Here is a 26492-nt window from a genome sequence, read left to right as displayed (position 1 = left end):
TGTTATCGACGATTATTTTCTATCGCTGTACGTAGTGCATTTTTTAAATTTTGCACAGAGACGATAAATGACGCGACATGACTCGCCTCGCTGTACGGAATCGGCCCAATAATGGAGTTATTTTCTCCAATTCAGAAGATATTTTTGGACCCGTGTTTTTTTATAGTCGAAAAGGGTCCACTGTAGGCAACCAATAAATGTATGGAAATCAGCCCGGTGAAAACCACTTATTAGTTAGTTATTAGCAATAGAGATATTGTCCATTTACAACCGGATGGTAATTCCATAAACTTTCCCGCGATAACCAAGAATCAAACAAGAGTTTCTTCTTTTTTTTTCGCATTTTTTGCGAAACTTTTTATATTTTTATACAACACTTACATAACTAAAATAAAACTTATTTAACAGCTATATTCTTAACGTCGGCATTTCCTTCAATGATGGCATCTGCTGTGACCTCTAACTTGGGTGACATTTTTATATCTCCAGTAGAATTTTGTAGTGATTCTTTTTTAACCTCTACTTCTTCATCCTCAGTTTCCGATTCGTATTTCTGCAAAAATAGATTGAGAATAAAACATACATTAACAACAATGTTTATCTTTACTGATTACCTTTTGAATATATTGTCTTTGATGTGGTATATTCAGATGAAGGACACATGTGGAATCATCAAATATGCATGGTATAGGTTCTTGACATACAACTCCGGATTTCTTAACTTCACATGCCTTAAACAATATCTGCTTCTTATCCTCTAATATATGCTTACGGCAATATCTGCTTTGTAGTAAAGCACGTTCGCCACATTTGACACCACCTTCTGTAAAAACGCACTTGGGAAATGAAGCTTTAGATGCTGCATCAACGGCACGGCTACGCTTCTCCTTGAATTTCTTATAAAGGACAGCTTCTACGCCATGACGTCTATGATAAGAATTCAATGCTTTTAATTGTTCGTATAAAGCTCTTTCGCGTGGAGTTTCTTTCAGTTGTTCATGTATGCTGCACAAATGTTCACGTTCCCGGCGCATGGCATGCAAGTAACGTCGTCTTTTTTCGCGTAATGTATGATGTAGTCGATTGATTTGATCTATATAGAGACCCTGGAGTTTTGTCAGTTTTGCTTCTGAAATTCGTATAGCTTCCTGTCGCGTATATACTCCGGCATGTTTAAGCAGATCTTCATCTTGAGAGTCAACACTTTCATTATCAGATTCATTGCATTCATAGCCGCGAGCTGTGTTACTCATGCAAATGACTTCTTCCTCCGATGAACTGTCCGAAGCATAATCCAGAATACGTTTGCGTTTACGCATTGTGTTGACAATATCGCCGATTGTATTGACTTGGTCATGACAATCTAAAAAATAGAAACAATACATTGTGGTGCATGTAGGCCAAAAAATAAGAAGTTCTAGAATGGTTGATTTCCAGGCCTTCCCACAAAAAATGGTAAGCATAAGGTATATTTAAATATTTGTTTATACTAATTCCAATGATATATACACTTCTCGTGGCCTTCTAATGTCCGACTTGTAACTTTGGCTTAACTGGAGTTTAGCCGCTCAGCTCCGATTTTGATGAAATTTTTTTTACAAGTAGATTTCACTTCCCTGATCACGAATGTACACATAATTTTTTTGGGAAGTATATACTTCCCGAGATATGGGCATTTGAAGTTCCAAAAATTCCCTTGTAAAAAGCCACTTAATGAGAGAAAATTTTTAAATTAGAAAAAAATTGTGTTCCCTTGCCCTAGATTTGCTCCTGTCCATAGGAGAAAGTCTTAAATCGCCGGCCGAAGGCCGGCCAATTAAAAAAAAACTGTAAATTAAAAAAAAAAAATTGGGATGAGCGGCTAAACTCCAGTTGCTCCGTAACTTTTTCTAAAAAGATTTCAAATTGATATCGGAGCTTTCACAATCTCTTCGTTCGGCATTTAAAACTTAAACTAGCATCTCAAAAAATTCCGTCTAGAACATCATAGCCATCTCGGACACAACAACCCATCAAGCCCTTTAGATTCTAAAGTGAATTCTCCTATCTCAGCCTTTACAAATTTAGTGTTCAACTATCTGTTTTGCGAAATTCTTAATGCAAAATCGTGCTTCCTTCTGTTCTAAATTAAATGTCCACTTAACGATGTATGGTACTCAAATACTTACTAAATGGTGTAACATGTGGTGAAACAACATCAATTTCTTCATCCTGTTCACAATTTGTTTCCTTTTTCTCGGGTATCTCCTCAACGTGTATGTGATGGGCCAAACTATTAAGCAATGCTTCGTTTGTATCCACTTGCTTTAGCTTTCCCACGGAGGCATGCGTCTTTTGCAACTGAACTTGTCTATTATGTTCGAAGCATAGCGTTGTCATATTTGGATCTTTCTTTAGATCATGCTTTGGCAAAGCATTTGTACACTTCTTATTGTTACTGTACGTGAACGAGCATTGTCGGAAATGTCCTTTCGGATCCCTGAGAATATGTCTCATACAATAGTCGTAGCCATCAATACGAGGAATATTACATTCGTAGGTTGGATTGGAACAGAGTTTCGATTTGTTTTCAATCTCCTGTTGCAGCTGGTCACGCAATTCCTTATCGCCCAGGGAATTATTAGGAATTCCACAATTAGCAACTCCGCCACGGCCACACTGACGCGGTAACATTTTCGACATATCAGAAGAAAATAGAAATTTATTAGAATTTGTAATTTTTTCGCCTCTTGTAGGTTTTTAATAATCTTTGGGCACAATAATACAATAATTGTCAGGGTTCTATAACAATGACATATGCCGGACATTAGGGTACTAGAAATTGATTTTTATTTGGTTATCGAATAATGGGTACTTAAGACAATTGGTCTGTTCCAGTACTGCAAGAATCTACTAATTTTTACAATTTTTTTTCGATAACATAAAGGAAAAAATGTTATCGTAGTAAAAAATAGCATACCCATAATGGGTACTTTACACGATATGTTTTTTACATGTGAGTTGTCACTTTGCATATACATTTTGTATGGGAGAAGTGACAACTCATATGCAAAAAACATATCGTGTAAAGTACCCATAAGGAAGTATTCATGGCATGGCAGAACTACCAGGTAGTGGTATCACACCAGCTGATCGAATATGAAAAGTCAAATCCCTTTATAAAAAAATATTATTAGCTTCGTTCCCGTACTTTTTAATGGTAAAACTCGTAAAAGAGAGAACTGCAAAAAATTTGTTGTCACACACAAGTTTTTTGAAATAGTTCGGGAACGTAAAAATGGAAAATACGTCAAACCGGAACAAATGTCAAAGTCTGCGTATCAGCCAATCAGACGCCGGCAACCATGTTACTATTTTTTTAAGGCCTGCGTACATAAGCTGCCTTGCCTGCTTACCTTGCTTACTTCTGATAAAAGAATAAAAAAGAAAAGGGCAACCCAGTTCGAAATTCCTCGGCCTTCTTTATTCTTTTATTTTTATTATGTCAAAAATGAAGCAGGAAAGCAAGCAAATTTTTCGTGTAAAAAGTTTTTAAAGAGAGCGTCATTCAGCGCCATTTTTGTTTAAAGAGAAGTGAACATTTTACAACTTTTTTGTGTACAGGAACGCTTTTTCGAGTAAAATGTGTAAAAGTCGTAAAAATTGTAAAAACTTTTTAGTTCTGGAACACAGCTATTGTTGTAATTTCCCCAATAACATAAAGAAAGTTTTGACAAGGCATATTCAAAATTTTACGATGCCACTACCTGGGTAATTGTGCATGATTCATGGTATAGCTGGCAAAAAATCGATGGTAATATCGATAATATCGATTATTATTTAAAAATTCAATATCGATAGATGGTTTTGTCTATGGATATTATCGGAATAAAAATCTGAAATCCATTGAAATATATAGAAATTTCGCTGCTTTTCGGTTACTTTTGTGCCAGACTATGCAAATTTTCATGAAAATGGTTTGAGCTTATGGGTAAGAAGTAGAGCTGGCAAAAAATCGATGTCACTATCGATAATATCGATTATTATTTAAAAATTCAATATCGATAGATAGTTTTGCCTATCGATATTATCGGAATAAAAACCTCTAACCTTAAATCCATGGTACAATAATTCTTAGGTAGGCCACAGCTAACAGCTGATTACAATTTTTTTTTTGTTATGGCTTAATCTGTCAAAACCGTGTTGACATGCAGAGTTGATATTTATTATTGATCAAAAAATTCAACTCTGTTTTGTTTTCATTTCAACACTTCGTTCTTCTTCTTCTTCTTTGTATACTCATCCGTTATCATTCATCAAAACAATTTTGACGTTTTAAGCCATAGCGACAGGGTTGTATTTTTTTGGCGATTCTCATACCTGGCCTACCTATGAATTATTGTACCATGCTTAAATCCATTGAAATAAATAGATATTTCGCTGCTTTTCGGTTATGTGTGTGTAAGAAAGTAATGGGCCGATTCCGTACAGCGAGGCGAGTCATGTCGCGTCGTCTATCGTCTCTGCAACAAAATTTAAAAAATGCACTACGTACAGCGATAGAAAATAATCGTCGATAACAAGTTATTTTTATTTTTTTTATTTTATTTTTATTCGTTAGTAAAAATGAACGGCGACAGCTAATTTGTTGTCGCCGGAAAATGAACATTACGGCGACAAAATTTGACGTCGTCGTGCGACTTTTGCCATACGTAATGGAAAAATTGCAACTGGCAACGCGACACGACTCGCCTCGCTGTACGGAATCGGCCCATAAGTCCGTAGTCGGTAAAAAAAATGTAGTTTTTTTACATTTTTGTATAAAATAAAAGCAGTTGTTTATTCTCCTTTACATTTCTGTGAACTACTTTTGCATAATTTGAAGGAAATCATTGACATTTCCGCCATTTTCATCTCCAAATTAATGGCGATGACAACTTAACGATAATATCGATAGCAATCGATATTTTAAAACATTATATCGAAAATATCTAATGTTGGGAATATCGATGGTTTGCCAGCTCTAGTAAGAAGGGAGCTCATTCAGCGCCGCTCTCTCCCAAAAGCTAAACAATTTTCGGCATAAACAGAATACTCTTCCAGCTGGCGGAAAAATCTGAAATGTTTACCACAGGTAGATCTTTACGTCCTGATTACAAAAATATAAAGTTTGTTGAGGGCAGTTCATACTTCCCGAAACTTCCCCTGAAGTTCCGAAAATTCCCTTGTTAAAGTAAGAAAAAAATTAAATTAAAAAAATGTTGTTTTCGTGCCCTAAATTGGCTTCTGTCCATAGGAGAAAGTCTGAAATCCCCGGCCGCAGACCGGCTACTTAGAAAAAACTTACAATTTAAAAAAAAATCAGGTTTTTTCCGTCAGCTGGTGGAGTATTCGATTTGTTCCCAATTTTCATGTGTTATTTTCAGTGTCTGGCACAAGAGTTTTGTGTGTGTAAGAAAGTAAGTCCGTAGTCACACGTACACAATTTTCGGTAAAATAAAATTTATTTTTTTTTTAGATTTTTTATAAAATAAAAGCAGTTGTTTATTCTCCTTTACATTTCTGTGAACTACTTTTGCATAATTTCAAGAAAATCGTTGACATTTCCGCCATTTTCATCTTCATATTAGCTATGTTCCTTTACCTGCCTGAGGTTACCATTTCTTACCATTTTTAACCTGCAAAGCGTTCATTTACTTCAACAAGCATACAAATACAGTTCACCACTTTTACCATTTTTTGCCACTGTTACCATTTTTTAAAGTAAAGGAACAGACCAATTAATGGCGATGACAACTTAACGATAATATCGATATCAATCCATATGTTTGGTTTACATTCGGCTTCGTTTCGTGATTTCACAGGCTTTTCGTGATTTCGCACGGAATCAAGCAAAATTTATCATGATTTCGCATACAAAAATGAAATCATCTCATTTCGTGATTTGAGCGAAATCAACATCGAAATCACAGTACACATGATATACAACCTTGCTTTTGCCTAAAAAAGTACCAAAAGTTGCAACACTTTTCACGTATGACAATAAATAAGGTAGATGTGCGAATTGCTGCAACAAAAAATGTTAGTATCAAAATTTGTAAACAATGTGAAAAAATATTAAATTACTTTGTTACAATGCTATTTTTCATTGTGTTCCCGTAATTTGTTAATGATTATTTTAGAAAATAGAGCGAATTGTCAAAAGTTGCTTCCCCATACAAATTTCCTAAAAAATACGGGAATGGAAAAATGACGAAAATTACAAAAACTCCAGCAGAAATGTCAAAATTAACGTATCAGATATAATATTAGATACCAATTAACATTTGAACATGCTTGCTGCTGGTTTCTACTAGGCCAAAATTTTATGGCAGAAAACAATTTTTGGTTAAAGAGACTTGCTAGTCTTGCTAGATTTCGGTGTACTGGAACGCATTTTTAGCACTAAACGGAAAAACTACTGCAAGTACTAATATTTTGCAGGTTCTGAGCACAACTTTTATCTATCAGAATTTATTATTATGATGTCTCAACGATAAAATCATTATTTTTTTATTTTTTGGTACTATACACAATTAATACGATATATAGATAATTTTACGATAATTTTCGAAATAAAGTTGTAAAGTTCTATATTGTCTTATATTTTTGATGTTTAATTCAATTTACAGCAACTTGTTTTGAAAATTCATGTTCGCTCAGCTGCGCATATGCATCTACCTTGATCATTGCGATATGTTTGAAATCAACAAAAAATAAGTGTAAACACCGGGGTGTATTTCAGGATTTCGTGAAAATTTGGAGCGCAAGTGTAAACTTGGCAATATTTTAAAACATTCTTGGTTTGTTCCAGAACTGCAATAATCTAATTTTTACTATTTTTTCCCGATAACATAAAGGAAAAAATTGGTCTGTTCCAGTACGGCAAGAATTTACTATTTTTTAATATTTTTTTCCGATAACATAAAGGAAAAAGTGTTATCGTAGTAAAAAATAGTAGATTCTTGCAGGTTCTGGAACGGAGCAAATGTTATCGTAGTAAAAATTTGTAGCTTCTTGCAGGTTTTGTAACAGAGCAAATGTCTAATGTTTGGTCTGTTCCAGTACTGCAAGAATCTACTAATTTTTACTATTTTTTCCGATAATATAAAGGAAAAAATGTTATCGTAGTAAAAAATAGTAGCTTCTTGCAGGTTCTGGAACAGAGCAGTTATATCGAAAATATCTTATGTTGGGAATATCGATGGTTTGCCAGCTCTAGTACCATGCGTGTTACCATGTCATGATGCATGTGTCGGTATGCCATTTTCTCTGAATTACCAGTTTTAAAGAAGAAGGAGAAACAAAAACATTTTCTGGACTTTTATTAATAAATTAAGATACTTTCGTACTTTACCATGTCACTGGTTGCTTATGATGATAGTAGCGAGGGCTCGGATTGCGAGGAACAAAATGAAGAGCCAGTTACGCCCACAATCACTGCGGAAATACCTGCAAAATCACACAAACAGACTGCAGAAAAAATTGATGAGCTGACAACGACAACGAATGGGCACATCAGCGATGATGAAGATGATTATTTGGAGCACTCAGAAGACCACTTAAAATCATCCACATTTTCACTGTCACTTCCACCGCCAAAGCAAGAGACAACAATACAAGAACTTGTAGGTACCTTATCCACTTTTTCCGTGCTGCCAATGCCTAAGAAGCTAACGAGCAATCAGGAAATCATCGAAGAAGAAGACGATGAATTCTTGCACAAAAAAGATAAATTTGTCAGCTCTGACGTTAAACCCACCCCAAGCACAGTTACAAACAAAGGGCCGGTGAAAATCTCAATACCATCACTAAAAGACTTTGATGATGTTAATTTGGAAAAGAAAGAGAAGGCAAAGCAGGCACCTGGCAATGAAGACAAGGTTAAGAAAGGTTGTGGGCTTCTAAGTATTTTACCAAAAGCCAAATCAGAAAGAACATTTTCCAAGGACAGTAATGCTGCTGTTCCAAAAGCCGTTATACCGAAACCTTCGTCATCATTAATTCCAGACACCGTTAAGTATCGTCGACCTGCCCATAATACCGAAGGAATTGAATCAGATAACACTGTAAAGAAATTAAACCCGCAAACAAAAACAAAAGTAACCGTTGCAACAGAAGAAGACGATGAAGATGATGATAAGATGGCAACTGGTAATGATTTCTTTTCCCTTCAATCAGATGATGATGTCAAGCTTCCTGATGTTAGTGTTAATGAAATATCAATGTTAGTTGCAAAGAAGGCAGCGAAAATGGCCGAAGTTACAAACAAATATCTCAAAGAATGTGAAACTAAATCTGCCCAAGAACAAGAGGAGCTGCAGCGAAACCAACAGGAATTAGAAGCAGTCAGAAAACGTTATCATCAAAGCCAACTGGATTCCGAAGCAACACAAGCACTCGTCGGAAGTAGTGCAAAACGAAGGAGAAATGAACCGATTAATATTGTTGATTTAAACAGTGATCAGATTTTGCCAGACAAAGACGAATGGATGCGCACAGCACTGGCTTCTTCAACAACATACCAGCCCACAGGGGTGTTGGTAGATGAAGAACCTGTTGCTGGTACTCGGCGTAAACATCAGATAACATATCTTGCCCACAAAGCTAAAGCAAATGAGGCCGAGTTACAGGCAATGTGGGCTGCAAATCGTCAAAATAGACGGGCCACTCAAAGCAAATATGGTTTTTAATAAAATAATCAATCTAGTAACTTAATAGGACAGCTTTAAATAATGTTTTTATTTTTGACGGATACTTATGACTATATTTCCTTAATACTACAAATATTACTAAAATGAGAAATTTAAAGGATGTTAGAAACGTTTAGTTTTACTTTTACGTTTCTTCTGTAAATTTACAAACTAAATAAGCGTTCAGTACATTCATCATTATTTTCTTTTGGATCTTGACGTCACCATGATTCAATTTTATGCAATCTTCCAAAGACATAAACCACCGATGCTGAAAGCAATATCCATATTGGTATCATTGTTACGAAAATTGATATTTCCAATTCGGGATACTCCAAAGTCAAGCATATCATTAGCTGAGATGCAATTTTGAGAAGTACTCCTCCTATATACCATTGATAATTAACCAATAGCTCCTTCAGTCGTTTCAGATTCCTCCATTTTCTTACGATTTTTATAATTACATATATAATGAGTATACCATCAAATATCCACAACGGTATAAAAACGAGGAACCAATTCCAATGAGTGCGAGGATCTAGCCTCAGACAAACAAGAATTAAAAATACCAAAACAATGAACCATGTAAAAAGAGCTCGGTGAGCTAGAGTCATATCGTTACTGCTCAATCACTTGTAATAATTCGATTAGAGACACTTCGAATAGTCTCCGTAATCTTAAATATTCGTAATTTCTAAGACGGATTTAATATGCATTAAAATCTTCGTAATTTTGTTGACTTGGTTCATGTGAAAGTCCAAATTGTAAACAATCTGGGCCACCTGGTTCAATTAACGTATCTCTGAAATGAACTATCGGTATTGAGGCAGTTATTTTCAAACACATGTGTGGCCTGTTCCCGTACTTTATAAAGTGGTAAAAGTCGTAAAAGTTGTAAAAGTCGTAAACGATTTTCATATACATTTTGTGTACGGGAACGCAAAATGTGTAAAAGTGGTAAAAATTGTAAAAACTTTTTAGTTCTGGAACAGAGCTGTGGTCTGTTCCAGTACTACACATTTTACTCCGATAACAGATTTTTCCTTTATGTTATCGAAAAAAAAATAGTAAAAATGTGCAGTACTGCAAGAATCTACTAATTTTCACTATTTTTTCCGATATCACGGTACGTCGTTCGTTCTCTATCTTTTGCTCGACACATTTGCTCTGTTCCAGACCCTGCAAGAAGCTACTTGCTCTGTTCCAGAACCTGCAAGAAGCTACTACTTTTTACTACGATATCATTTTTTCCTTTATGTTATCGGAAAAAATAGTAGAAATTAGTAGATTCTTGCAGTTCTGGAACATACCAACTATTTTTTACTACGATAAAATTTTGTTCGTTATGTTATCGAAATAAATAGTAAAAATTAGTAGATTCTTGCAGTACTGAAACAGACCAATTACTACCATGGTACAAATACACAGGTAGCCGCATCGGCAATTGTTGGTAACATAAGATGTCAAAATTTGACATCAATTCAATGCAATTGACACATTATGTTACCATCAGCTGGCTTGATAATGCTACCTGTATTATTGTACCATGATTACTACGAATATATTAAGCTGGGTACACATTGTCAGTTTTGACTGACGATTTTTCGAAAATATCGATTGCTTCAGTTTTGTTGGGTTTTACGGAGCGGCCACACTATCATTCATGTTGGATGCCAAGCCGTCAGTCAAATTATAAAGTTTGCTCAATAAATATGGGCGCTGGCAACCACAAATAAATTAAAAAATAAAACAATAAAATGATGCATATTAATAAATACATATGTATATGGCTATTTTCTATTCACTTGAGAATGTTGTAAATGAAAATCCCTACTCAGCGACCCATGACTTCCCATTAATATGAAAAATACACATATGTATAATGCACATATTTGCAAAACTACAAGCATTTATTTATTAATACAGCACATTTATTAGTATAGCACAATCAATTTAGACACTGGAAGATATTGAGCACATTTTTCCATTGGCACAATTCAAACTCCGGGAGATTTTTATATTTGTCCAACAGCACAATGCACAAATTTATTTTTGTCGTCATCCACAGAACCATTTGCTTTTTTCTTTGTTATGCCATTCACTCCATTTGTTATGACCGTGTTATTCACTCCATTTGTTATGACCGTGTTATTATCGCTAATTCCAATAGTAATTCTCCAAATTTAATAAAAATACGCGAATTATTCATTTTTATTTGATATTTATAATGCAAATTTATTCCTTGAATGACGTTTTGGGTTCACACTGTCATACCATCATACAACCAACACCTGACTGTCCAACAACCACAATATTTTTTGTGGTTGCATGATGAATGACAAAAATGAACGGTCACACTGGCAAGCAACCGATTATTTGAGCAAAGCTGTCATTCAAAAATGGCAATGTGTACCTAGCTTTACTTATTTCCCCACACAAAATTCTATGAACGAACGACGATTTTCGGCTTAAGACGGGTATACACGCGCACGCCCCATTTTTTTGAAATTTCTGATTCAATTAGTGTCCAAGGATTATATAAGACCATATTAAAACACAATTCAAGGTCTTCTCTATGTAATTTGAGCCAAGAATTCCGAGGAATCTATTAACTTCCTGAGATATCCCAGAAAAATGTGAATTTTTCGACACCCAGGAAGGTGTGTTACGCACAAGGTAAACTAAAAAGCTTTCTAGGATCTCAAAATCTATAATATGACACTAATATTAGGTGTGTTCGTTTACTCAACAATTTGTACAAATTTGTACAAGTTCAGTAACCTCTTGTAATCGGCTAAGGTCTTTTGCATTGTACTGTAGAGTAAACGAACAACATCCAGTAACAATTTGTACAAATTTTGAGTAAACGAACACACATATTGTGGCTTTTGTATACTCAAATACCTAAGACGGAAAGAAATCAGCAAGGGTCCGCTTTAACGAGCTATACAAGAAGTTTGGCATTAAATAACGGCATTTAACACCCAAAAATATTTTTTTTCTCTAAAATATATCTCGGACACCCAGACACATTCGCCAAAACAATAAAATGTATAAATTTTGCTGCTAATTCCACAAATTGTACGATAAGACCATGTTTATATTATAGCCTTTTGCAGGGTTAACCTTCCTATAATAAGGATTTATTGAGGATTTATTAAGGATTTATTTGACGTATACTCAAAGGAATTGACATTTGAAACCCAGTGGGTTTGTTAAATCCGGTTATATAACGTATATCAACATTATTGAATTAATTTTTTTAAATGGCCTTCTGCCATGGAATCTAAATTTTAATTGTAATCTCACAATACATGTATAATTGGCCTTGTAGGCTTTCTTTGTATTGATAGCGAATAAATAAATAAATGAAATGAAATGAAATATAAACGTACTATAATACTCATATTTCCTTGGGGCGTACATATACTTTTGTAAGTATAATTTTTTGGTTTTTGTAAAATTTACCGTTATTTATATTATGGAATATACTTTTGTTGTATTAAATATTTTTTATTAGTGAGATTAAATAAACCTGTGTACTTGAAATTTAATAAATAGCATTACTTTTTCTAAAACCCGAGATTTATGGGGCGTACGTATACTTATGTAAGACTGTGTATATTGAAAATACAAAATTATTCAGAATATATGGAAAAAATGAATGAAATGTGTGTAGATAAATATAGAAGATACATTTGAAGGAAAGTCTATTGCTTTTCCTATTCATTTAATGCAGCTAGGCACAAAGCAGTACTCTAGCGTCGATTCATGGCACAAATACTGCAGTCACACATATTATTTTGTGCATGTATATTTTATGTGTTTTCGGTTCAAATTTTCGTGAAAACGAGGAAACAAAAATGAAGGAAATTTTGTTTATGTTTCTGTTAATTACGAATGGTGGCGTGGAAGCGGGTTAATTCGTGTACATCATTCGACAGGCGAACAACGTAATTGAAACGCTCGTGTGAACATGACATTAGTACGAAGAACAAGACATAAAAGTTTGTACAAATTTGTAAAACTTTTGGGTTATCGAACAGACTTTTTGTTGAAATGTCAAAAGTCGACTTTTCGATTTTCTCTGTAATCAAAAGACGTCTTCGATTTTTAGATTCTTAAACAAGTTATCGACTAATCGAACGTCGATTTACTTATCCCTAGGAAAAAACAAAAAAAAAAAAAAACCATTAGAAATTAACAAATTTTACTTGGCTAATACACGAAAAGAAAGTGCGTGAAAGTGTACACAAATTTTACTGTTTTTGCAAGAAAACTAAAAGAAAATTCCTGGCAGAATTTAGTGTCCATTTTTAATTGAAAATACAACACGATTTGCCAATAAATCAGTATTGAAAAAATCTAGACAGAGTCTGCTGTCTCCAATACCTATATAGTAGTGAGAATTTTCTTTTTCATATTCGGTACGGTAAGAAGATTTGCAACATGATTTTTTTTGGTACAACAACAATTGCCAAAAGTCTGTACATTGTTTGTTATTTAAGTTTCTTCAAGTGAAAAAGGTGTTTCCTTGTTTTCGGCATACATGAAAATTGATTTTGTGGACAAATCAGCTGGTATTTGGTAATTGTCTTGCCTCTTATTTTGCGAATCCTACGTCCCTCTGTGTTCAAGACCAACACTTTTCAAGGTTCGCGGAAGCGCGTGTGTGCAACCTTCAACCTTATTCTTTGTGGCATGGATAAAAAAAAAAATCAATTTTGACTTCGTCATAGTTTCCCTACCTGCCTCACGGCCAAAGTGACAATGATGTCATTTCTTTTATATGAAAACTTTTACCACTGTCAAGAGGAGAGGCTTTATTGCTTAAGCAAACTTCAAAATTTCGCAGCTTCTTTAACAATTGTTCAAGAATTTTCTTTTCTAAACAACTGTATTGTGTTTGCTTAAAACGTAACAGAAAGAGAACAGAAAACTATAAGAACTCACTTTAGCAACATATTAAAATTTAAGTATAAGGCATGCTTTCGTCGATATCTGTTGATTCAGCTAAAGTTTTGGTTATATATAATAGAGCCTTTAAATGAAAGTACGAAACTTAAGGTTTATAGAAGTGTGTTGTAAAACGAAACCTTTAAATGAAGCAATTTACGACAAATATTGCTAATGGCATAAGAAGAATGTAGTGGCTGGACTCAGAAAATTTTAAAATTTTGTACACAGGTAGATATTGGAATGCTGATTACGCCAGATCTTTGACAAAAACATAATTTTGAAAAAAATTATGATCGCATTAGCCCTATTTAGCATCTGTCCATAGAAGAAAGTCTTAAATCCCGGCCGAAGTCCGGCTGTTTTCAACAAAAATTTAATTTTTGAAAACTTTCTATGGAAAAAATTAAAATCGAGGCACTACATTCAACTTGCTGCTTGCTAATTCGAGATTTATATTTGCATAAACAGAAATCGATTTTGGCAATCGAAGAAATTGTCGTATTAACCACAATTCTATAGAATTCTGAATCATTATTCATACAGCAAGGGATGCCACCGCCAATTCAGGTGGCGTCCTTTCTGAGCTTGGAGCTGGAGGCAGAGCCGAATCAATAAAATAAAGATTTACATGTACTTGTAGAAGCTGCTAAAACAACAACAACCGCCTGCACGCTCAATGTCCGGGTTCCATTCCCAGGCCCGCCAATACCAAAATACTCCTCGTGTAATATTGACGACAATCCTTGAGTATCTCAGCCATGTAAAACTTCTCACCAAGTGGTGTCATAAGACACGCCTTTCGGACACGGCCATATCGTTGATGTAATATAAATTGGGTTGCACTCATTGATATGATAGAAGTCTGCCTTGTCTCTTCTGGAATGTTTGTGGAACAATTATATTATAATATAGTATGGGCCTTGTCAGAAGGAAGGCCAAATGTATGGATTCCAATACCATCTATAGCTACACCGTAAAATTCTTTACCGGACATGTATAGGTGTTGTATTTTGCTTTCATGATTAAGCTGTCTCTACCAAGAACTATTTAGTAAGCAACATATTACGTTGCCTTATTGACATTATCTGGCGTCCTTGGGTTATGATAGATATGTATTTGTTATTTGGACTCAACCATGGACTTGTATGTCCCCAGCTAAGTTTTCATTTTCTTTATCCCAGATATTCGGACATTTAGGACTTTGTGTCTGGTTTTAATTTTTTTTATCTTGTTACGACTACACTTTTTATTAGAAAATCTTTTGATTACATGCAGAAATCCTTGTAAGAGTTAAGTTTGGTCTCGTTGTTGTAGAAGCCTTAGATGTGAAATTTGCCTTCATAGGAGTGAATGTGGTCGAATTCTACCATTCTTTTTCCAACGTGTCCACAATTGAAATCGTATAAATATTCGCCAAGTGTTCTTTTATCCTCCCATGGCTGAACGATGAACTGGAATGTACCTGTAGCCGGGTTCTTTAAATCGTTTTTGTTTATTACTGAAAAAAATCGGTAAAAATAAATTGTTTGTAATTTCGGTAATTAACGAGTTGTCGCTAAGTCCTATCATTAGCAGTAGTGTTTTCTACTTTTATTGTTACTTTTTATTCATCATAGGTCTGTTCGATAATTTCGCAAGCAAAAAGTATTTGCCAGTTCATGCAACTACTTCTCATATCTCTTTTATTGAACAAGTTTGTTATCAAACATCATTTTGTAAATGCTCTGTTTCAGAACCTGCAAGAAGCTACTATTTTTTACTACGATAACATTTTTCCTTTATGTTATCGGAAAAAATAGTACAAATTAGTAGATTCTTGCAGTTCTGGAACAGACCAAAAAGTTTGTACAAATTTGTACAAACTTTTGGGTTATCGAACAGACCTAATTTTATTTTAATTTTACCGATTTTTTGTCGGTAAAAATGAGTTACAGAATTCCACTACAGAACACCTCTTGAGGTAACATCAGTTGTTGCAAACACTGTAGCTTACTGAGCTATTAAAAGCTAAACTGTAACCAGGGGCCAACAATTTGATTTATTTTGAAATTTATGGTAAAATATAGATCAAAGCTCAGCTTCCGTGTCGTTGTTGTTGCAGTTGTAACAGCATTTATTATGTTTGAATGTTTGTTCTTCTGCTCAATCTGGCTCTGGGTCTTTCTTCAGTTCCAGGAAAGTGGCTGCTTGGATGTGATGTAGCCACAGATACACTGAAGTTAGATGAGTATGTTTGGAGGGGCAGTTGAAAATGTGCCTTGTGTCGTGCGGCGCCATGCCGCATACGGGGCAGATGTCTTGCTCGGCGCAATCGATTTGCGCCCAATAAGAATTTAGATGACTGCAATATCTCGAGCGTAGTTGAGCCAAAACTACTTTGGTTTGTCGTCGAAGCTGATCGCAGCTCCTCAGCTGCGATAGATGGGGATGTACTCCGAGGACTTTATTCACGCTATACTTGCTTATGGCCTTAGTAAATGCATCCGTGTGAATGCTATTTAAACCTGCTTGATATGCCTGTTGATCTAGGGGTTCTCTCCTGTATCGTTGGACCTCTCCGTCTAGGGCGTGGATATTCTTCCTGATCTCCCTGAATGGGCCGCGTCTACCCACAACATGGTGATTGGGATGGCCCTCACGATAACATCCAAGCAGGTACTGCAACGAAAGCATCTCATTGTGTTGCTTTACAGGAAGAATTTTTGCCTCCTCATGTAGATGGTCCACTGAAGTTTTGAGGAGGCACCCTGTCGCTGTTCTCAGGGCGGCATTCTGGCATGTAGTGTCGAATGTGACCCCTAAAATTTTAGGGCAGTTTGTGGTCGGAATTCTGCTACCGTCGACCACGACATTCAACTCACGTCCAAACTGCGCTGTCCATGTAGATTTTGTGGCGGAAATCTGCATATTCCTCGAATGGAAAAATGTAAGAACGGTTAAATAGTTGTTCAGTCTCTCACAGATGTCATCAGGATAGGTACCCGACGCCAGTATCGTGCAATCATCCGCATACGTCACGATCTCAATACCGTCTGGAGGGGTGAAATACAGGAGAGGTAGAGGTTAAACAGTTCCGGAGATATCATCCCATCTTGTGGAACTCCATGTTTCACTCTACGGGGTTTGGACTTCTTATTCCTGAATTCCACGTACGACTGGCGTCCACACATATAGTTGACTATCCAACGTTTCAAGCTTGGCCACGGTGCTCTTGAAACAATTTTAAATGGAAGGTGCTTACACCTCGAAAGTTTTTGCGGATTCTGAAACTACAATGTTAGTAGATGAGTAAAATCAAAAAACAAAAAAAATCGCCGGAGCGCTTTTTAAATAAATCGCGATATAAGTTGACATTTTTAGGGGTTGTTCAGGTTTTCACGATTTTGTAGAAACCGCAAATCCCATCAAAATGGGACTAAAGAAAATGTTGTAGCTATAAAAATTCTCTACAAGATCGACCTTTATGGTATTTTCGTAGTTTTTACGATTTTTGAGATATAGAAGTTCAAATTGGGACAATGCACTGACTGTATCGCCCCCTTATAAAACAATGTCATGTAGGGTGCGCCATAACTAACTTTTGATGAAAACCGCTTACACATGGAAAGTTTTTGTGAATTCTGAAACAGCAGTGTTCATAGATGAGAAAAATCCAAAAACAAGGAAAAATCGCTGTAGGGATTTTTAAATAAATCGCGGTCAAAATTCACATTTGTAGGTGTTTTTTAGGTTTTCACGATTTTGCTTGGAAACCGCAAGTCCAATCGAAATGGAGCTAAAGAAAATGTTGTAGCTGTGAAAATTCTCTAGAGGATTGACGTTTATCATTTGTTCCCAGCATGTACCATTTTTGAGATAAAGAAGCTCAGTTTACATTTTTAGGTTTTTTTGTTAGGGTTTCGCGATTTCGCTTGAATACGGTAAGTCTTATCGACATGGGACCTGAGAAAATCTTAAAGCCGTGAAAATTCTCTACAAGACTGGCTTAAGTAACTTATCCTAAGTTGTCACATTTTTTTAGATATATAAGTTTATGTTGGGAATTTGCAGTCATGTCATTGTTTTATAAGGGGCGATACAGAATTTAATTGATTTTGAATTGTCCCAATTTGAACTTCTATATCTCAAAAACGGTAAAACCGATGAGAATATTATAAAAGTCAATCTTGTAGAGAATTTTTATAGCTACAACATTTGTTTTAGCCCCATTTTGATAGGAATTGCGGTCTCTAAGTAAAATCGCGAAAACCTAAACAACCCCTAAAAATGTTAACTTAAATCGCGATTTTTTTTAAAAGCGCTCCGGCGATTTTTTTGTTTTTTGATTGTTCTCATGTATAAACATTGTAGTTTCAGAATCCGCCAAAACTTCCGAGGTGTAAGCACCTTCCATTTAAAATTGTTTCAAGAGCACCGTGTGGCCGGAGGGTTGTCTTCTCAATGTCCTCAAACAGCGTGGAGTGCCTGACTGTATCAAAGGCTTTTGAGGGTGGCTAGCGGCAGTTGAAGACTTTGGTGAGATACTCGACTCCCGGCTCATCCAGCTGCTTCAACATTACCATGGAGATTCCATCAGGCACCAACGTTTTGGATGATTTAGCGTTCCTAATGGCATTGGCACATCATCCATTGTTAATTGTGGTGGCTCATCCTCGGCAGGAAGAGATCTGATGCGACGTAATACTCTTCTCTTCGCCCTGTCACTCTCGGGATGCTCGACAAACTGTCGATTGAAATTACTTGCGCACCTCTTCGGGTCAGTCAACGTGACTGAGGTCCTATCTTTCCTTCTTCCAGGGTTCGAGAGTGACTTAACTGTTGCCCACAATTCACCTATACCGGCTCCAATGTTGCAGCTCTTCAGATGATTTAACCATTTGTTCCGCTTATGCTCGCCGACCAGCCTGTTAACTTCCAGTGTCAGCTCCCTGACTCTGGGGTCATTGGGGTTGATACGACGAAGCTCATCACGCTCATTTGCTAATCCCGTCGCCTCTGCTGGGAAATTTGGTCTTACTTCGGGTATTCGACCAGCAGGGATATGGCGAGCGGCTGCAGCAGTGATGATGTCCCGGAACGTCCTTTCCGCTACCCGAACATCAGAAGGATTGGGCAATTCTCTGAAGCGGTGGTTGGTGAACTCTCAGAAACTCGGCCAATCAGCTTTTTTATGATTGACGAACGTGCGGCGTTCAGAGGTGATGAAGTCGGGTGGTCTGCTAATGAAGACAATTATGGGGAGATGGTCTGATCCAAGGGAAATGACGGGTTGCCAGGTAACGTCATTTGTCAGACCAGGTGACACGATGGTTATGTCAGGCGAACTGTGATTGACCGTGCAAAACGTAGAGCTATCAATCTGCTCAGCCAGCGCTGTACCTCTCTGGTCGTTTCCGAGGGCCGAAAGCCACATCTCATGATGCGCATTAAAATCCCCCAGGACCAGACGATTATCACCTTGCAAGAGCGGGCTAATGTCAGGCCTATAATCAGGGATACAGCTATTTCTCGGCGGGATGTATACATTCAGCAACTCTATCTCGGTAGCTCCACACCTGACTGCTACCCCGATACATTCCATGTACGGGTCATCAGAGACAGGCTCAAGCGAGATAGGCCTGTATTGGACAGACTGGTGCAATAGGAAAGCCAATCCCCCACCTCCACTTCTGGTGCGACCTTTCCTCAGAACATTGTAACCATCACAATGCTCTAAGCTGTGGTTGTTGTTCAGCTTTTTTTCCTGCACCGCCGCGACCTTGATGTTCTTCCGACTCATAAAATCTCCTCGATCTTACTTCGGAGTCCATTGCAATTCAATTGCAAAAAGGCTGCATTTTCGGGGATTGGGACAACAACGGTTGGTGTTAAAGGCTGCATGTACGGTTGTCGAGGGGACTGTGGGGGAGTCTCATAATCAGACGACGAGGGAGTTTCGTAATCCGATGACGACTCACTGGTGACTGTTATCACGCAGCATGCAGCAACATAGTCCCTGTCGTAGTCCCTTACGTGGACGAGTCCAGAGCAACCCCTTAGATGCACCCACTCCTGACATCTATTGCATCTCACCGAAGGTTGGATGTGGGTGAAGATGCGGATGTTACAAACTGAGCACAGATATATTGGTCCTGGGTTTTCCTCCGTCCCGGCTCGACCAATAGAATTCGGAGCAGGCATTCCGGGATATGCTGCTCCCAATACAGAAAAACAAAACAAATACAAACATGTACATACTGAGGTGGCAGCCTCTGGCCGGAACATTGGTTTTGTGTTGTTCCGGGTCAATCGGGTACGAAAGAACCCGCTGCCTTGGGATCCAGTGGGCATCGTCTCATTCTCATGACTTTATTCAGATGACAGCTAATCTACTGAACTCTAAGCAGTAGTGATTGTAGTTATCCTATATTAATAGTTGTCGAAAATAGTTATCTAAAATAGTTATCCTATATTAATTATCACTAAAGTTCATGATTTCCAGAGTAGGGTATGAATATATGCTGCCAAGGTGATTTTAAATGAATTACATATCCAGAGAAGGTCTCCTTTTTCCCTTTGGGTTGTATGTTGAACAATTATTATACATATCCAGAGTTTAAGAATAGTAGCTGTTTTAAATATACATTTTAGAAAAATTGTTTATATAGTTTTATTTACAATACACTCATCTCGAAATTTGCAATTTTCCCTTAAGTGCTCAGCGATCTTCTTATATTCATAAATATGTTTCTATTGGCTGGCTTCCGCAAAATATGATTGCAAAGAATGCGAAACTTTTGTTTATAAATGACAATGGCATATCCCAGACCTTTTCTAAATATGCTTTTTTTAGTTCTTTTGTTTTTACAACAAAAAAGGTTAAATATTTCAAATGAATTCAATTTGTTTTATGACCACAATCATACATACTCGTACTACATTTGTACATATACATTTTTACACAGTCACATATCTACATACAGAATTTTGGTATTGTTTAGAAAACCTCCTCTGTGAATAATCTTAAAAAATGCTAATGTAAACAATTTTTGGTGTGTACTTTTAGATTTTGCATCTACACATAAACTTACCGTGTCAGCAGCAGCAGGCTAAAGCAAAATAAAAATAATTGAACGGCGGAAGGCAACACTACTGAACCATTCATTAATTTAAAATAAAGTCACATTGAAATCGGAGAAGGCCAGAAAAATATACAACGCCCTATTAGCAGGACTATTGGAGACTCTGAATATATTTCGTATATGAATTTTAGCAAGGCGAAAAATAATTGAAAAATAAATCGAAAATGACACCGTAGACCAGAGACTAAAGCAAAAGGAGAGGGTATTTCTTCAGTTGAGGACGAGTTAGATTATCAGGAAAGAAACAATCAATCCATTGTAGTGCACAAAAAATCTGAGAAAAACCAAAGAATATTAACATAACTTTGTAGAATAAAAAAATTATCTTATCTATTGAATAAAATCGGAAGTTTTTTATTCAATAATCCCCAACGGAAAATTCCCAAACAAATATCACCAAGCACCAGAAGAAAGAGAACGATACTCGAAAAAGTATTTAGAATGGTCAATACGCAAGAGCGCAGCAACAAGAGTGCAAATGTTAATGAAATTGAACAGTTGAAGGGTTCGTCGAATTCCAACGGCAGTGTAGGTTCCCCGTCGTCGTCCTCATCATCCCAATCGACATCATCCAGTTCATCTTTGTCCAATGTTGGCTCTTCATCATCTTTGTCACAGTCACCAGTTACATCAGCTAGCTCTGCTGCGCCTGTAAAATCGGCTTATACAAATGCTTCAGCACATACCGCTGCAACGGCTGCTGCACAATCCCATCACAAATTGATACCCATACAAAGTGTGCTAAATACAAATTCAACTGCTGATCATCATCACCAACATCAACAACAGCAGCAGCAACAAAATTTGCACAACAACAATCATAATACCACCTATCATAGTTCTGCCTATAATCATCATTCATCATCCAATAATTTACAGTTTCCCCAAGGTGGTGCTGGTGCCACTCATCTCAATGTTCCCAATACGACGTTGCAAAATTTTTTGTCTGGTGCCGCAACACATGCCCAATTGCCCACAGAACTGCCACACGAGGATGAAGAACGTTTGGCTAATCTTTTTAAGCAACTCGATCGTGATGGCAACGGTCGCATCGATATACATGATCTCTCGGAGGCATTGCGAGAATTTGGTCTATCAAGTGTATATGCTGAGGTAAGTGAAGATGTACAAGACAGTGAAGAAGAAGGAAGTGTGTAGAAAGTAGAAAATATAAGGCAATTTGTTGAATGTGTTGTTGTTGTGTTTAAAGAACACCTGTTTCTTGTCGCATACTATTTTTGAATGGATAGGCTAGATAGAAAAGTAAAAATGAGTAAAACAATGGAAGGTGTTGTTGGGTAGTTTACAGATTAGGTATATTTTTTAAAAAAATTCATTGAGTAGTACCCTACGACTATCCCACTAGAGACCATCCTAGTAGTAGGAGCAGCAGTTCCAGTACAAAATGATTTTAACATTCTTTTCAAAGTGTCACAAACTTCGGATAATTCGTTTAGCGTTTCTCCATCACCAATCATTGACGCCATGCATTCTAATAGCAATTGTTCAACAAGCTGTGTTCCTTATTCATTTATTCGTTATTATCGTACAATAGTATAGTATTTCTTTGATATATGACATTAAATGTATTTTATTTATAAGACCATAAATGTACATTTATGATTACAATACTCAACAAAATTGAAAAAGTTGAATGTTGAAATTTTTGTTGTTTCTAAATGAATCCGAGTTGTTTTCAAATCCGGTCACTTTTTTTCTCCATCAGCTCTTGTTCTTGAGATATGGCTCAAAATCGGTTTTTACGAGTTTTACCCAGAATTTCGATATTTCCGGATACAAACAAATATTTTTTGTGGGTTTTTCGACACTAATACATATATTAAGGAGATGTTGTACGTTCGATACAAACAGTTTTTGAAATAACTACAGTGAATAAATAACGAAAAAATATAGAAAACATACGACGGACCTTGTAAAAATTGCATATTTTGCGCACATTAAGCTGTAATTACGTCATCGGGGGAAGTCATAGGATCTCCATATGGCAATGCAGATATGCTTAGTCCAGTATTCAAATATATAATATAAAGTTCATAGCGCCCTTGATTCGGCTATAATCTAAAAATCATTATGAAGACTGCTAAAGGGATATCATTTACCAGTGATATCATTACCACATATATCCGCAACGAAGACTTATTACCAAATTTCAAACATTTTGATGGGATAATGAAGCTAAAACCTTCAAAATACCGAATATCGGGAGGTACCGTTCTATGGGGGCTATATGAAGGCGTGAACCTACACCAACAAATTTCAGGCGGAAAGTTCTATACACCCAACGATAACTAAATACCCAATTTCAGCCATTTTGGTGGGATAATGAAGCTAAAACCTCCAAAATACCGAATATCGGGAGGTACCGTTCTATGGTGGCTATATGAATGCGTGGACTTATACCAACAAATTTCAGGTGGAAAGTTTTAATTTTTTTACATTTAATACTAATCCCAAATGTATAGAAAGCTTCACACATACTCGTACTCCTCACTTATAAATGACAGTTTTTCTACAAGTTTCTGTAGACCGGATATGCTCCTAGACAGTAAAGTGATATCGTCTGTATATCTTATATTATTCACCTTTCCAATATTTCTCCCTGTAGTGTTTCCTTAACGTTGAGAGAAGTCTTCCTTGTCCCGCCTAGGATGTTTGTGGAACAATTATTATTATGTCTTGCTTATACGTAAATGTATTCCAATTAGTGAGTTTTTATTCCCTACACCACCTTGTGGTAAGGGGCATTATGTCTTTGTGTATTAATTTGTAACATGCAAAAGGAAACGAGATAAACCCATAGTTCCTTTTAGGGATATACATAGAATCACTTTCTGAGTCGATTTACGCATGTCCGTCTGTCCATGTATTTTTGTAAACTAAGTACAGGTCGCATTTATTGTCCGATTCGCATGAAAATTGGGGAAGATAGTTTTTTTGGCCAAAGGACGAACGCTATTTATTTTGGTAAAAATCGGTTGAGATTTGGATATAGGCCCCATATATATCTTCGCCCTATTTAAGGCATTTGGTGCACGAAACACGCTATATGTGTCCGATTTCAATTAAATTTGGAATTTGCGACGGTATTTAGTCTAAAAATAAGTGTGCCAAATTATATAGAAATCGGTTCAAATTTGGCTATAGCTCCTATATGGCGAATAACAAAATTCCTTTACAATTCCATTTGAAAAAAAATAAAAAAATTTTTTGCGAGCACATCTTCGATTTTTGGTATAGAGGTAAACGAAAAAAATCCGGTTTCAAATCTGCTTGCGTTCACGAAATTGGCCAATGCGCGCAAAAGTTATAGCGGTTTTTATTCTCATATAAAGGAAAAATATTTAAAAATATATTTTTTGTTGTTATAAGAAAATGTATGCATAATTCGTTAACAGCATTCCATATCTATTCGTAGATGTTTAAATAGTTATTAAATTTATTATTATTTTCGCGGAAAATCAACAAATAATAAAAAAATTTTGAAGTACATCCAAATTATCCTGTCCCAGAATCCGCACAAACCCTCCAAAAATAGATTAAAAAATATATGCGAAATCTAGACAATGCGTAGAAAAATATGATACCAAATTTATAGAGATTGGGTACATAAATTGCATATTATAGCAACAACAAAAGAGAAAAACTTATTGTTGGAAAATATTGTTGCAAATATTTTTTTGGTTTGATTCTAAAAATTAGAAAAAAATATTTGGGAGTTCTCCAACTATATTGCTAAAATCCCATAGAATAATGAATGTATACTGCTAAAACTTCATCAAAAAATATGGTTTACCATCGCTAGAGTTTAACTGATTACTGTGATAACTTATAAGGGTGGGAAATTAAGAGTAATATTGAAATTACAATCATTCAATTAATATTAAAATTAAAAAGCCTGTTATTCGCGAATTAGTTAAAGTCGGTTGATGCGCATCCGTTTTTGGGTACAGCGAATCAATCTCTTTCAAAATTTATGCATATTTCGATGTTTCACTCAGGGGCCATTGTGTGCCGCCAGTTGCATCATACACTGCAAAAAACCTTAAAGTTGGTAAAAGTCGCGCAATGTGCATACGATTTTGATGCGCATCCGGTTTCATCAGCGCCTATCAAAAATAAGTCAAAATATACCAATTTTAATTAGATTCTTCAAGAACCGCGGATGTGCCTCCACATTCAATTTTTTGTGAAAGACCCATATTACTCGCGTATCTATTTTCTTTTATGACACGCGTTTTCGCAAATATTATAATCGCCAGTAAAGGATTCCATTTATGTAAAAAATTTGAAAGAAAATCGCGATTTAGTACGCGGATTTGTCAAAATATATTTTTGCTGATTTTCCGATTTTGAAGGTATCTATATCCGCGGTTTTAGTAGATGGATTCGATCGCGGAAGGCTTCATTAGAACCGTCGCGTAAAAAAACTAAATTCACGCGGGTTTCAAAGGAATTGGAATGACAGTTGTAAATTTTACACGCAAAAAATAGGTTTTGTAAGAAAATTCACGCAACAAATTTTGGTCTTTCGACTCCAATTACTAGGATGCTGTAAGGAGCACACTCATGAGATATGCATCAAACGACGTAAAATCACGAGTTCTATAATCGTGTAATATAGGTTTTGTAAGAAAATTCACGCAACAAATTTTGGTCTTTCGACTCCAATTACTAGGATGCTGTAAGGAGCACACTCATGAGATATGCATCAAACGACGTAAAATCACGAGTTCTATAATCGTGTTAAGAGTTTGGAATATTATCTTCTTGCGCGTCTGGATTATTAAAAAAATTCAAAAAACCCCGAAATTCCGGCTTCAAAGTGTCAGCATCAATTATAGGTGGATGCAGTGGATATATCGAAAAATCATACACTACAATCTTGTTGCCCATGGAGTATTCTGTGATTCTTTCTTTGGAGATAGGTTGTAAGGATGTAAGGTTAAGCCAGAAATCGCATGGGAACATAAAAAAACTTGTTGGATTCAACCCATTTTTACCAATTTTTCTACATTGATGCCAACACAGCTTCCTCGAAAATTAATTTTAATGGTCGACATTATAGGATCCCTCCTAAAACTCTTCATTTTAAAGAATTGTAGTCATACTTTATAGAATATGTTAACAGTTCGCGAATTCTGAATGGGTGAAACTCGGATTCATCGATTGTAAAACATTTTTGTTTTTCGCCATATATATTCTCGGCCGATTGTAGGTATTTGATGAACGAAACCCGTTATATAAAACCGATTTCAATAAAATTTGGAATGTTTGCCAGGATTTCGCCTAGAAATAAGTGTGCCAAATTATATCGAAATCGGTTCAGATTTGGAAATAGCTCTCATATATATTTAGGCAGATTTGAGGTATTTGATGCACGAAACACGCTATATATTTCCGATGTTGATGAAATTTGGACTATGTGACGGAATTTGGTCTACAAATAAATGTGAAAAGTTCTATCGAAATCTGTTCTGATTTGGATTTAGCTCCCATATATATTTTACATATTCACAGTGGTGTAGGGTATTATATAGAGGGCCCCGCCGACTTTCATCCTTTCCTTACTGGATCATATTGTTGTCGTTGATCATCCGTTAAAAGTTTTTCTATATTTCTTTATACAGGCCAATCGTGAATATTTCCCTCGGAATTTTCCAAACGTAAATGTTTTTTAAAA

The 26492-nt window shown here is 36.1% G+C and overlaps 4 protein-coding genes across 7 annotated transcripts in view; 2 read left to right on the top strand and 2 right to left on the bottom strand.

The window, feature by feature from the left end:
• Positions 1-322: 322 nt before the first annotated feature.
• Positions 323-2868, bottom strand: dgt1 (KAT8 regulatory NSL complex subunit dim gamma-tubulin 1). The gene is made up of 3 exons (XM_073982456.1): positions 2169-2868; positions 615-1363; positions 323-553 (listed from the first exon to the last, which is right to left on the bottom strand). The coding sequence occupies exons 1-3, from the start codon at positions 2680-2682 to the stop codon at positions 398-400; spliced, it is 1419 nt and encodes a 472-aa protein (XP_073838557.1). The 5' UTR covers positions 2683-2868; the 3' UTR covers positions 323-397.
• A 4375-nt stretch (positions 2869-7243) lies between these two features.
• On the top strand, positions 7244-8736 carry LOC141404234 (uncharacterized). The gene has a single exon (XM_073987621.1). It carries the CDS (start codon positions 7377-7379, stop codon positions 8709-8711), a length of 1335 nt encoding a protein of 444 aa, XP_073843722.1. The 5' UTR covers positions 7244-7376; the 3' UTR covers positions 8712-8736.
• On the bottom strand, positions 8737-9502 carry LOC141404235 (transmembrane protein 60). Its single transcript, XM_073987622.1, has one exon. It carries the CDS (start codon positions 9323-9325, stop codon positions 8933-8935), a length of 393 nt encoding a protein of 130 aa, XP_073843723.1. The 5' UTR covers positions 9326-9502; the 3' UTR covers positions 8737-8932.
• A 3325-nt stretch (positions 9503-12827) lies between these two features.
• SCaMC (Short Calcium-binding Mitochondrial Carrier) overlaps positions 12828-26492 on the top strand; it is an 84667-nt gene continuing 71002 nt past the window's right edge. Inside the window, exons 1-3 of one of the 4 annotated variants that reach the window (XM_073987617.1) lie at positions 12855-13138; positions 20716-21319; positions 21671-21904. In XM_073987617.1, the coding sequence (XP_073843718.1) occupies positions 21233-21319; positions 21671-21904 (321 nt within the window). In that variant the 5' untranslated portion in view covers positions 12855-13138; positions 20716-21232. Of the gene's footprint in view, positions 13144-20715; positions 21905-26492 lie in introns of all 4 variants that reach the window. The other 3 variants (XM_073987616.1, XM_073987614.1, XM_073987615.1) reach the window with 3 other exon arrangements.

This window comes from Musca autumnalis, unplaced genomic scaffold (genome assembly GCF_047663935.1).
Source record: "Musca autumnalis isolate F117 unplaced genomic scaffold, ASM4766393v1 scaffold_4, whole genome shotgun sequence".
Taxonomy (NCBI): domain Eukaryota; kingdom Metazoa; phylum Arthropoda; class Insecta; order Diptera; family Muscidae; genus Musca; species Musca autumnalis.
The sequence above is the reverse complement of the archived record's forward strand: the minus strand, read 5'-3'. Positions and strand labels throughout refer to the sequence as shown.

Excerpts from the sequence above, each read along its gene's own strand:
- LOC141404235 (XM_073987622.1), bottom strand. The coding sequence starts at position 9,325 with ATGACTCTAGCTCACCGAGCTCTTTTTACATGGTTCATTGTTTTGGTA.
- LOC141404234 (XM_073987621.1), top strand. The coding sequence starts at position 7,377 with ATGTCACTGGTTGCTTATGATGATAGTAGCGAGGGCTCGGATTGCGAG.
- dgt1 (XM_073982456.1), bottom strand. The coding sequence starts at position 2,682 with ATGTCGAAAATGTTACCGCGTCAGTGTGGCCGTGGCGGAGTTGCTAAT. Across the intron at positions 1,364-2,168 it reads ACCACATGTTACACCATTTA|ATTGTCATGACCAAGTCAAT; the intron begins GTAAGTATTTGA and ends TCTATTTTTTAG. Across the intron at positions 554-614 it reads AAAGACAATATATTCAAAAG|AAATACGAATCGGAAACTGA; the intron begins GTAATCAGTAAA and ends CTATTTTTGCAG.